At 39.6% G+C, this 12,594-nt stretch overlaps 2 protein-coding genes across 2 annotated transcripts; both read right to left on the bottom strand.

Moving 5' to 3' along the window:
* Positions 1-1,266: 1,266 nt before the first annotated feature.
* Positions 1,267-7,944, bottom strand: cenpt (centromere protein T). Its single transcript, XM_006805677.3, has 13 exons — positions 7,615-7,944; positions 7,331-7,451; positions 7,109-7,253; positions 6,937-7,030; positions 6,716-6,852; positions 6,537-6,594; positions 6,259-6,395; positions 4,157-5,233; positions 3,734-4,063; positions 3,549-3,654; positions 3,125-3,298; positions 2,523-2,627; positions 1,267-1,818 (listed from the first exon to the last, which is right to left on the bottom strand). Exons 1-13 carry the CDS (start codon positions 7,698-7,700, stop codon positions 1,689-1,691), a joined length of 2,700 nt encoding a protein of 899 aa, XP_006805740.2. The 5' UTR covers positions 7,701-7,944; the 3' UTR covers positions 1,267-1,688.
* A 2,208-nt stretch (positions 7,945-10,152) lies between these two features.
* On the bottom strand, positions 10,153-12,554 carry LOC102791084 (cytochrome c oxidase subunit FA4-like). The gene is made up of 4 exons (XM_006805678.3): positions 12,349-12,554; positions 10,724-10,812; positions 10,558-10,618; positions 10,153-10,402 (listed from the first exon to the last, which is right to left on the bottom strand). The coding sequence occupies exons 1-4, from the start codon at positions 12,397-12,399 to the stop codon at positions 10,346-10,348; spliced, it is 258 nt and encodes an 85-aa protein (XP_006805741.1). The 5' UTR covers positions 12,400-12,554; the 3' UTR covers positions 10,153-10,345.
* Between the last annotated feature and the right edge of the window lie 40 nt (positions 12,555-12,594).

The following is a 12,594-nucleotide window of genomic DNA, read 5'->3' as shown; positions in this document are numbered from 1 at the left end:
AGAAAATTGGTTAGGATGTTCAAGAACAACAGCTCTGGCCAAGAATGCACATCTATTCTAAATCTGACACCTTCAAGCTCAATTTAGAATTAGATTTGCTATATGGACAAGCCAAATCCATTCTAGAGAAGAGTATTATGGTCAAATGAGAAAAAGATGAGCTATTTGGCCATAACAACAGAGGGATGTTTCAAGAAGTAAAGGTTAGGCTTTCAAACCTAAGAACACTGTACCAGCTGTCAAGCGTGCTGGTGGGAGCATCATGCTCTGGGACTGCTCCCAGTGGTGCTGGTACATTGCACACCTTAAATCAACAGTTAGATGTTTGAAACATAGACACAACTGAGTGTTTCAATAGGGAAATGATCCCAAACACGTTACATTGGTTTTGGAATCAATAAAGCAGGCTAACACTAAGCTTCTAGAATGGCTGTCCTAAAACTCCAATGTCAACCCTATTGAGAATTCTATCAATTCCTCCAAAAAGAGTGATTAAATATCCAGCTAGAATTGTGACACAGGCATCTGTGACACAAGCAAGTTGTGTCTCAACCATAACCCTTTGGTTATGGTTGAGACACAACTTGCTAGGGGGCATTTAACCAAATATTAGTGGGGGAGTATGTATATTTCCAATGGTCACCAATGTGTTGCAAGAAAGATCAATAACCATGGGAAATTTTGAATCACCAGTTAAAATAACTCCACTAACTGCATGTCTTTAGACTGTGGGAGCAAGCGAGAACATGCAGACTCCACACAGAAAAACCCCCGACCAAAACAAGTTAAAAAACAAACAAACAAACCATTAAAAGCCCCAAATCACCATGACATTCACATGTACATAATGTATGTATCCAAACAAAACTGAGCCCATTTTAAAGAGAATAGTAAATAGCCCTGTAATCTCAAGCAGAGATAAATAGACATCAGCTGTTCAATGTAAAAATGAATTAAGAAGCATCACGTTATTAGCGCCTGTTTGAGTGTGTATATAACAAAAGCTTAAGCTTTTATGGAAAACATTATTAGCAGCAGAGGAAGTCTACCACTACAGCATGTTTCTTGCTTATTATGTCCTCCTTTTTAACCAGTCATTTGTGATGAAATATATCGATTGCCTCATTTAGTGAGCAAGGCTGAATCACTCTGGACCAGGCGGTGCTGTCCTCACATTCTCTCCATTTTTCAAGTACTCTCATAAAAACACAATTTTTAGGCCATCTAGTCTTTCTGAGCCTTATAAAAGCAGTGTATATCTACATAGCTTTCTTACTAAGCAGCACAAAGCACAGCATGATGGGCTGAAATCTTAATTTATCAAGGAAAAACAAATAATTCAAATGCCCTTCACGATCCACAAACATAAGATATTTCTGAGTATTTCCTTAATAATACATGTGTGAAGCACAGATATATGAAACTTTATTTCAGCTTTCTTTATTATTATAAGTTTAGACACTGCTTTGTTTCATATTGTAGAGAATACAGTTGGCACGCATATTTGCACCCATGAAAACATACCTAACAGCAACAAAGTACAGTTGTCCACAGACTCGCAGTAAAATAAAGATAAGAGACATGTATATAATTTACACATTTACAGAAGCTTTTATGCTCCAATCAATAAAGGCATTGTTCGAACGCAGTGTACAGAAAAACAAGTAGCAGTCCAGGAGATGAAAGATTCACCTCCGCTTTGCAGGGATAACAACATTTCCACTGGTTGCGATGGGGATTAGAAGCCTTCGCTGGTCCATGCGAAGATATTTTTCAATAAGCACTTCCACTGGCACCTTGTCATTCACATAACCCTGCCTGCAAGTTACAAACACATACTGGTTAAGTTCCATGTTAGAAAATGAATGTGAAATGTTAGAAAAATAGATCATGAATGAGGTGTGCTACCTATAGGCAGCATTTAAGATATTCTACAGGCTTATGCTCTTATTACAGTCAGATATAGCCTTCAAACTACAAAGAGCTCAACATTGCCATCTAGAGGTCAGAATAATCCAAGCGTTGCAGAGTGGGTTTTTTCCTCCCCCTCTTAATACTGTAGTGTCAGTGCCTTACCTGTACAGGTGGGCACTTCTGGCTTAAAATACATATTATTTTGGGGCCTTTTGCCTTTATTAAATAGTGGAGAGTGGACAGGAAAGAAAGGCCTACACTCAATATAGGTTTCTTGATTTGCTTTGTTTTTTGGTTCATTTTATTCATTTATTGATAACACACAGCAGACAAACTAAACAGCTAGCTAGTTGACATGTACACTGAGCTGTGCAGAACAAGGTATTTAAATAAATCTGTACATGTTTGCTCCATAAAGTTATATAGCAGTGTTGTACTGAGCGTCCTCAAACCCTCCTAAGAATACATAATGCAGTTTTGTGTATAATGTAGTTCGCTACATTTTTAAGTGGTATTTAAGTTTTGCTTTTTCCTCCTTAATTAAACAAAGTGGCTTTATGACATTAAAAACACCTGATTGCAAAAAGTCTTGAATTCTGCCCTCATACCTTTTCAGCAGAAGTTCAACGTCTTCGACCTCTATGGTTTTTCTCTTTGCATGGGCAGCATACGTCTCCAGGTCCTCAGCTAGCCGGTCAAAGAATTTATCCATTCTGTTAAAATGACAACAAATCTGTTATATTAAAGCGACACACAGTTCTAACAAAGACAAAGAGACACTGCACTTGTGTGTATATATATTTATATTTCTCATACATTCTTATATATGTTTATATATGTCTATACTGTGTATTTTGTTGTACAGTTATCTTATTTTCAACTTTAATTTATATATTTTATCTTATTCTTTCCCAGTTAAATTACCCTTCATTCTAATTTGTGTTGTACAGTTATCTCATTCTTAACTTAATTTTTTATATTTTATTTTATTTTATTCCTTCCTGGTTAAATTTACCCCTTTTTTATTTTTTCATATTTATTTATTTATTTCCTATCTTATTCATAGCCTTTTTTTTTTTTTTTAAGGTCACGAGCAGTTGTCCAAGCATTTCACTGCATATCGTACTGTGTATGACTGTGTATGTGACAAATAAAATTTGATTTGATTTGATTGCATGTGATTAATGGCAAAACACAGTGTGTTACTTACATTTGATTTAGGACAGGGTGGACGTCTGCAGAGACTTTTGTTTTGGCAAATTGCTTAAAGACACCCATAAGGTAGCTCTTAGGAAGGACCGTTTCCTTTTTAGAGATCCTCGTCTTCCTCACTCTCCTCTGCTTAGGTTTAGCTGCAGGTAAAGGTTCTCTTGTACCGCTGGTACTGGTAGAGATCAGAAGAGAGTGTCAGTGATAGGCATTGCCGAATAAAAACTTGATTCTGTACCTGTGCTACAATAGCAGTTTTTCTATTTAAAGTAGAGGCTTTTAGGAAGTTAAAAGAGCACTGTGTCAGCTGAAAGGTACATATCCCCAGCTGAGTAGGTACTTCTTTCTCCCTAAAAGCAGTCCTGACTGAAACCCACAGGACACAAAAACACACACACTTAAGTGTAATAGGACATGCAGCTTACCTGGCCTGATTGTTCTTTAGAACAGAAGGTGATGCTAAAGGATCAGGACGATTAAAATTAATTTTCTGTCTGACAAACGCTGGAGTCTTGCAGGGGAAGTCTGAAGCTATCAGAAAACAGATTTCTTAGTCATTCTGAATCCTTAAATAGATATTTTACCAGTGCATGTTAAAAGAGAAACTAACCTTCATCCTCTTCATCATCATCATCATCATCATCTTCTTCTTCTTCCATTTCTTCTTCTGGTTCAGCAGCATCCTCAGCTGGAGCTTCATCAGGCACAGTTTCACTCCTACCATCTTCAATGTCATATGTTCCCTCTGACAGAGGAAATGAGTTCTCTTTGTCAGCCTCAGGCTCATTCTTTGTCCCAATGGCCTCTGCCTGTCCTTGGGTTGAGGATTCGGCCACATCAGGGTCTCCGGTGTGAGTCTGACCACTCTCATGGCTTCCCATTTCAAAGCTGGTGCGCAAATCCAGAGTGCCATGTCCTTTGAATTTGGCATCAGGCCATCCTACAAACAAAACCACAAACAATATTTAATCTCAACCATACAGATTTTTAAATGCTAACTGATTGATTAATTGATTTTTTTTTTTTTTTTAACCTGCAAACGTAGCATTAGGGAAATCCTCTGCTGCCTCTGTAACCGGCACAATGAGACCGCCCTCAGAGCAATAAGCCCTCCGGCTGATGTGTTCTGAGTCATGCTTCAGCTGAGCTGATGCCTCCTCTTCATTTTCACCGCTGAAGATCTCAAAGTCATTTTCGTTCTCAGACTTGGTCACGTGCTCATTTCTCTCAGATTGACCACTAACATCCTCTTCAGGCAGGGCTGCTACAACTTCATCAGTGTGATATTCAGTGCCACCGTCCTCTTCATCCTTTTCGGTCTGAGAGTCTGGTACAAAGTCCTCTTCCTCAGACTGAGTAGATGCTTCAGCTCCCTCTTCTGACTGGGAACCAGTTTGAGATTCTTCTACGCCTCTCTTGTCTTCTTCCTCTTCTTCGGTCTGATCCTCAGCCACATTCTCGTCTTCAGACTGAGAACCTGCGTCATCACCCTTTTCAATCTGCGAGTCGGCTGTACCTCCATCAGTGTTAGAGTCAACTACATCTTCCTCATCTTCCTCCTCCTCTTCAGTTTTAGAATCTGCTTCAGCTTCCTCTTCAGCCTGTGACCCTGCTTCAACACCCTCTTCAAGCTCGGAATTGAGAGCAACTTCTGCTCTGTCCTCAACTTCTTCAAACTGAGCTGCATCATCGCTTACACCGGTCCGAGATTTAACTACATCTTCATCTCCGTCAGATTTTGCCAACACATCTTCAGGTTTACTGTAAACTGTTCTCCTTGCTTCCTTCTTTTCAGATTCATCTTCAGTTGGAAACACATACACAAGTTGGTCAGTTTCCAGCTTGCTCTGCTCCACTTCCATTTGCTCCTCTGGCTCCATCTCCCTAATGTCCTTCTGCAGCTGAGACGCCATGACTCTAGGTTTGTCCTGAGTAGCAATGATAGAAAAGTTGGAGGTCATGGCATCAGCCTGGGCGTAGAGAGCCGTGTTACAGTTCACGATATCGGCTGTGATATCAGGTTCGCTGAGTTTGCTTAGACCTAAGGTGAAGCCCTCAGAGTGAGTAGATTCACCAAGCCCCTGCTCCACAGGTCCAAAGCTGCTCATACCTGGATGACAGGAAGGAGGAAAATGTAAGGTGGAGGTAAAGAGCAGGTGCAAATAACCTACAATTCTTTTCATGCTGTACTTCTGTTCTCACGTCACTGGGCTGAAGTGTTAAATTTATACTCAGTTGTAGGTTTGCACTGAACCTCTGCAGAATTTAACTAAAACTTTCACCAGCAGGGGGCAGCAGCTTACTTGTAGGTAGGTTGAATAGTTGTTGGATGTGTGCCGGCAACTTAACCAAAGGTTACATGGCCTTGTTACACAATCTTGTGATAAAAACTGGCATTAAACAAAATTACAATCCAATCTAGTTCCACTTTTTTTTTTAAACCTCCCTTCAGCACAATTCTTTTTGAGACATGGTCACAGCAGCTGTTTTTCTGCAGTCTGGTAACAGCTTTACTTACTGAAACATTTTCACATGCACTCATCTACAAAATGTATGAGAGGTGAAGAAGATGGTGGAGATATGCATCAGGGGTGGTTTGTGGCAGAAGACCAAAATGTCTGAATAAAAGGACCAGAGGCCAAGCTGGGGCTGAAGATGTTAAGAAGTCTGAAGGACAGGATTAAAAATGAGTATAACTGAGTATAACTCAGGTTTAGTCAAAGTCTGGACTCAAAGTTAGAGAGGCAAAGCTGAGAGGGTTTGGACATGTGCAGAGGAGGGATAAAGGGATTGAGGATAAAGATGGACGCAAATCACTGACAAATTCACTGTGGTGACCCCTAAAGCGAGCAGTCGAAAGAAGGTAATATTTAAAGTGACTCAATAGCAGGTCAAAACACAGTGACAGTTCTCAAGGTGAAAAATCCTGATAGTGAGATTATTTAGCAATGAATGAATCAATTATCAAATTAACCAGTTGGTAACAACAGTGTGTGAGATTATATTACATTTCTGGTTAATTTTCTGTGTTTTACACCATATGGTTGTATGGCTGCTGTGCCTCAGAAAGAAATCTTTGAAAAAACTGTGTCCCATTAGAAGAATGTAATAACGTATTTTGATCGCAGTGTTCACCTCCCATCCATCGTTTATCTACAGCAGCACCAAATTCTTCCTCTGAGATTTTCCGACGATTTGAAACTCTTCTCTGCAGACCTCTTTTCTCAGTCTTAGCGTCAACAAACGGAGTTTTTAAATTCAAGGAAGCAGAGCTGAAAAACAGATTGGACATAAACTAAAAAACATAAAAAACAAACATGGTGTGCATTCACACGCTGATCATTAATTCTAAATCTAGTCATGGGTTCGATCCCTGATTAGAATTAATATTTTGCATTCTTTGTACACTTTACCTCAACACAGACAGTGATGAATTGTCATCCATTGATAGTTCAGTTTCCTCTTCAGCTTCTGGAAGAACAAACATCCAGCATACACGGTAAGTGTTCACATTGCTGCAGAAGCACAAAAAAACCCCCCCACAACCTCATTTTTGATCGGTGTACCTCCTCAATACTCGTTTCAATCTTACCATCTCCATCTTTAAGTCGTTTTTCAAAAGCCGTTGTGTTAAAACTCCTGCGCGGTCTCTTTCGGCTCAGTCCCTTTGCAGTGCTGGCTGCTGCGCCAATCGTTACATCAGGCAGGTCCAACCCTGACAGCTCCATACTGAAAGTCAATTCAGCCCAAAAGTTTATTTTCCATCACAACCAGGACTAATTCAGTAATGCCATCAATCACCCTGCAGCTCACCTGGGATGCGTTTTGGAGATGGTCGAATTGGCTGAAGGTGGCTCCGGCTCTTCGGATGTTTCTGTCTCATGAACCACGGGGGATTTCACCGGCTCTGAAAACCAAAATATATAAGCAAAAGCAAAACAAACCGAAACAAACCAGAAATAAAAAATAAGGCTAGTTCACGCACCTGTCCGCAGGATGTTCATGAGTATGTGTCTGGGAGTGTCTCCGTCATTAATCAGTACTGAAGATGTGGCAGGCATGTTTACCTTTTTTAACACAACTGAGGCAGTTCTCCTTTTAGTGGCGGGGAGGGATTTTCTGGTTATGCTCTAGAAAAGAAAAGGGACAAAGTTAATAAGTTTAACATGCCCACAAATAACAACTACCCTGCTCACCTCTATCTTACCTCATGGAGCTTATGTCTCATGCTGCGCCTAAGGATCTCCTGCGGGGTTTGGGGACCAGCATCTTTCTTGCTGAGCCTGCTACTCCGCCGGGTCCCGCTGCTACTCGGCTCCTGTGAATTACTGGAGACAAGTCATCTTACGATTAATAATACTGAATACAAAGCCGCTGAGACTAACGTGCGACAACCACAAGTTTGTCGTTAGCAATAGGCTAGCTAGCATTAATGCTGAAAACGCCAGTGAATATGACTTTCGTGGTTCTCTCCCAGAAAATGAACCGTACCTGCGTGTGACAGGGGTCCTGGGTGGCTCGGTGGTGAGAATATGTTTCAGCAGGACCCGAGCGGACAAATCCTCCGTGGGATCCATTTAGCCACCGAGGAGCAAAGTCAGCTGGTTAGCTGAACTCAGCTAGCAGACAATTGCGGGCAGTTAAACGTCAAAAATGTCAAACAAATGATTTTTTTCCACAACGACGCTGTCCAAACAAGCGGTGCTGAGCTGAAGTTAGTGTCGTTTATCTCAGCTTTCACCCGAACGTCATTTATGCTCTGATCCTTGCCTTGTGTTTTCTGTTTCAACGGACTCAATTCTCATACGGTCCCGCGTTATTTTTAAGTGAAATCTCGCGAGAAGAGAGATTTGGCTTTGAACCTCGAGATCGCACCATTGACCAAACGGGACACAATTCAGATGTATTACATGGCAATAATTTGTCAATTATTTTATCTAAAATTTGAATGAAATAAATAAATTAAATTAAAAATGAAATTTTTATATTGTTTTCAGAAAAAGCAGTAATATAAATGAATAATTTACAAAATCAGAGGTATGGAATTCTTTTCAATACTGAAATTGTATTGTATTGTATTGTATTGTATTTTAGTTTAGTTTAGTTTAGTTTTCATCCATACTTCAAAATTGTGGGTGATTATCCATTATTATTATTATTATCTTAATGCAAACTTTTGTGAAAATATCTCAAAACAAAACATAGAAAATAACGTGAAATTTCTGAAAATGAAGTCGGAAATTTGAGCTAATGACTCGACATTTTGAGATAATAATCTAAGGCAAAAAAAATGAAAAAACAATACAGATATGATACACACGCATAATCAGTCAACATAAAATTAAGAATGCATAACCATAATTTTTGTGCTTAGAAGATACAATAAGAAGACCAAAGAAGAGGGAGTAAAAAGTGTTTCTTCTGCATTATGGTCCAGATATATTACAAGTCATACATTCCATACATATATATATATATATATATATATATATATATATATATATATATATATATATATATATATATATATATATATATATATATATATATACACACACACCGTGCCACCGTGCTGCCCAAAAAATAAATAAATAAATAAATATATATATAAATATATATATATATATATATATATATATATATATATATATAGCACTGTTGCCGCACAGCAATAAGGTCCTGAGTTCAATTCCAACATCAGGCTGGGGTCTTTCTGTGTGGAGTTTGCATGTTCTCCCCGTGTTTGCGTGGGTTCTCTCCGGGTACTCCGGCTTCCTCCCACCGTCCAAAGACATTCAGCTTGTGGGGATAGGTTAATTGGATAATCCAAATTGTCACTAGGTGTGAATGTGCGAATGAATGTGAGTGTGAATGGTTGTCTGTAACTGTGTGTTGGCCCTGCGACAGACTGGCGACCTGTCCAGGGTGTACCCCGCCTCTCGCCCTATGACAGCTGGGATAGGCTCCAGCGCTCCCCGCGACCCTGAAAAGGATAAGCGGAAGCGAATGGATGGATGGATGGATATTTTTTTTTTTTTTTTTTTTTTTTTTTTAGATAAATCTGTGTTATTACTAAAAACCTTAGATTGAAAAGTAAATCACATAAAATTATACTTAATATATGGTAACATGGCCCAGTGTTTTTTCCCTATACACATTTGTGAGTTGTCAGCTGCAGTGAGGTGTTTTGAATTTCTGTCAGGTGTGCACTAAGTTTTGACCAGTGGAGTGCAGTGTGAGAAACTGGAAAATAAACGTGAGAGCAACACAGTTCTCAAGAGAATTTATAATATCATAATTCCCTGCAAGACAACATGTTAGTTACCACAAGGGGTGAAAATTATAAAAATGTTTCATTTTGAGAAACTTATCCTACCTTTTATCATAAGGTTGGACACCACTACCACCACCAATTTCAAATTTGGATTCATTTGGAATACCTCAGGCTTTTCTCCCCATTTCCATTCCTGAAGCACGTCCTACCTGCACACACTCTCACACTTTGTTATCTTTGGCATTTTTCATAGATTTAGTTAAGGAAATTGGGGCAAAAGCTTTGAACTTGCTCTAGACCACATTAAAAATTACAAGGAAGTCTGACTAGTTGGAAGCAAAATATATTAAAAAAAAAAGCAACAAACAAAAAATACAAAACACACAAACAAGGGATGGCTCAACACTGAATTTTGAAAATTCAAACTTACTTTAGACATTAAAATGTAAAATCTGTGTCAATAGAATAAGAAGAATTTCTTCTTTTGGGTTCAAATCTAAGACCAGGTGCAGATGATGGTTAAACCATTTAGAATTTGAGATATATGCATTAAATATAAGGCTATATATATATATAATATAAACAAACATCAGGTGGCACTTGTTCTCATTGTCTCAAATTCTAATATAGTTTCTTTGTAAACCACTAAAAGAGCACATTCTTGTTTCTCACATTTTCTGATGTGTTGTAATCTTTCCCCTCAGCTCTTGCCTGTAATAAGCATGCAAGGGAGGCGTTAAAGATTTAAATAGTCTTTAATAATTTATGGCACAGCTAACTGATAATTATATTCAACAATCAGTAAAACAGGTGGTTGTCTGTTTCATTCATAGTCATTTATAGGTGAATGATCCCTTTGCCCAGCACACTGGAAATAAACTTTCATTTGCTGTCATAGGCTTGTTTGATTTTTAAAAAAATAGTGAAAAGGCTCCTCGTACGGATGGCTTAGAAGTCTGGCCTATCCTTCTTCAGTTTGGTGTAATCCATGTTTACTGTAAGAAGCTGGACACACACACACATAAAAACAAATATGCATTATCATATGACTGCTGAGATATGGACTTTGACGCAAGATAACAGAAAATTATGGCCTGTCCTTTGTAGAAACATGCCTGCTCTATAACTTGACGTAAAGGATTAAGAAAAACGGCTCGTACTTTGTACTGCTGATTGGGCTCCATTTGGTTCCAGGGTTCAGGGTTGTTCTTGTGATCCCAACTGAAGACAAGAGGAAAAGCCGTGATCGAAACAACACATCCTGAGTAACCGAGGAAAGTGAAAACGCCCACTTTTCCATAAGTTTAAATTGTCTCAGATACTTACGACACGTCTGGGTTTTTCAGAGCCGCCCTGGTCAGGGCCAACACACTCATGGTTGCCCCTCCACTTATGAAGATGAACAGGGGGATCAGCTTTGGAGAAAGGGCATCAATCAGTCAATAAATCTATTGCTTTATCAATGCCAGTGGAGCAAAACAAGAAGAGAACAATATACAGAGTTTAAAAAATGTTAGGCATATTTTCCTTCTTGAGTTTAGGATGGAGGAGGAGAAGCTGCTATAAATCTGTGTAAATCTGTTGCTCTCTGACTGGAAGTGGTAGTCCTAGATTAGGTTACCAGATGTCAGAAACTAAAACTGCAGACATAAGAGATGGGAACAGACAAGACGGACTCTCTATCTTGCAGGATTTCCAGTGTGGAGCCTTAAAGAGTATGTTTCTATGTTTGATCTATAAAACGTTGATAAATCTTTGTTATCTGCGTCCTTTTGGATCTTATTCAGCATTTCATCTGTTACAAACCATGTGTAGGAGTCCAGTTTTTCCTACTGTGCATTGCTAAGACATAATGTGTCTTATTAAGTTTTAAGATAAGGGCAAAAAGTTGTTGTCCCTGCTTATATCACCACACTTTGACAGCTATTAATACAACCAGGGTCACTTTCTCACCTTGCTGCTGTGGGTAAAAATGTGCAGTTGTCCTCAACTGAGGCAGTGCTACTTTTATAGTAACAGTCTATGATGTATAAAATGCACAGAATTTCCATGTTAGTATTGTTATCTCATGACATAAGAGGATTGTTTAAACAATGAAGAATTTTCACCAGCAGGGAGCAACAGGCTGTTCAGTCACAGAGCAGGAGAGGGACAAAGCATTTCCATCCAGAGGTCTATTAATTTGGAGGCTGCCACAAACCAAACCCTTTCACACCGTCGTCCTTGGAGAAATAAACCCTCACATGCATTTATCTGGCCTTAACTCAAGCTAATATGGAAACTACTCCACCGCTATACGTGCTGCCACCACAAATCCTTACGCATGGCTACAGACGCACGGTGACGTGAAACAAGCGACCCCCCCGCGCGCACACACAGATTTGAACTTTTAGATTATCATCATTATAACATTTCGGTAACAACAGTATCAGTGTATCACGCTCAGTAGGAGCAGGTGATGCGGTCGTCTGATTCTGCGGATGCCAGAGCGCAAAAACGAACTCTGTCATGAGGAGGTTGCGGGTGAAAAACCCAAGAAAAGCTTTCACGGGATTACACGAATATAGTGATTAAAACAATAAGAATGTAGTGACGTGGAAATGTTTATACCATTTGTTTTTGGGGTTTTTTTTAACCGAAACCTGTGCGTCTGTCGAGGAATTTGAGATTTCCGCACTCAGAGCTGTATATGAAATTATTTTTGCTTTTATAAATAGTAAAATACTCTACGAATGCGTACTTTAGGGTGTCAGTGTGTGGATAAGTCACAAAAACTGTTTTCCTGAGCCTTCACAGCTGATCCCACATCAGGTAATTAAGTAGAGATCCTTGGGAAAAACGGGAGCGCGCGCAGCTTCAAGCTTCTGATAGGCACGTTTCAATGTCACCGTCTACTTGGTTACAGGCTGGTAATAACGACCGTAAAAATAAAACGAGTGGCTGAGACTTACAGCTGGGTGGCTCTTAACCTGCTTGGCGACGACCCCAAAGAATGAAGACATGGTGGACAGTCCTTTGACCGGCTCCGTTAACGTGAATATCTGCGGGCTGAAGGCGCGCCTCTGCTGAGGATCTCCTGCAGTTTCCTGCAGGCCTGAACATACAATTGAACTGCACCCCACCTCCACGCGCTACTATCAGCCAATCCCACAATGCAACGACAGCAGCTGTGCGAACCCCCTACCTGGGCTCATATC

The sequence above is a fragment of the Neolamprologus brichardi genome, chromosome 8 (genome assembly GCF_056152115.1).
Source record: "Neolamprologus brichardi isolate AB-2024 chromosome 8, ASM5615211v1, whole genome shotgun sequence".
Lineage (NCBI taxonomy): Eukaryota > Metazoa > Chordata > Actinopteri > Cichliformes > Cichlidae > Neolamprologus > Neolamprologus brichardi.
The sequence above is the reverse complement of the archived record's forward strand: the minus strand, read 5'-3'. Positions and strand labels throughout refer to the sequence as shown.

Excerpts from the sequence above, each read along its gene's own strand:
- cenpt (XM_006805677.3), bottom strand. The coding sequence starts at position 7,700 with ATGGATCCCACGGAGGATTTGTCCGCTCGGGTCCTGCTGAAACATATT. Across the intron at positions 6,595-6,715 it reads ACGACTTAAAGATGGAGATG|AAGCTGAAGAGGAAACTGAA; the intron begins GTAAGATTGAAA and ends TTGTTCTTCCAG. Across the intron at positions 5,234-6,258 it reads AGATAAACGATGGATGGGAG|GTATGAGCAGCTTTGGACCT; the intron begins GTGAACACTGCG and ends CCTGTCATCCAG.
- LOC102791084 (XM_006805678.3), bottom strand. The coding sequence starts at position 12,399 with ATGTCTTCATTCTTTGGGGTCGTCGCCAAGCAGGTTAAGAGCCACCCA. Across the intron at positions 10,813-12,348 it reads AGGTTAAGAGCCACCCAGCT|CTGATCCCCCTGTTCATCTT; the intron begins GTAAGTCTCAGC and ends CTTTCTCCAAAG. Across the intron at positions 10,403-10,557 it reads AGCCCAATCAGCAGTACAAA|CTTCTTACAGTAAACATGGA; the intron begins GTACGAGCCGTT and ends GTGTGTGTCCAG.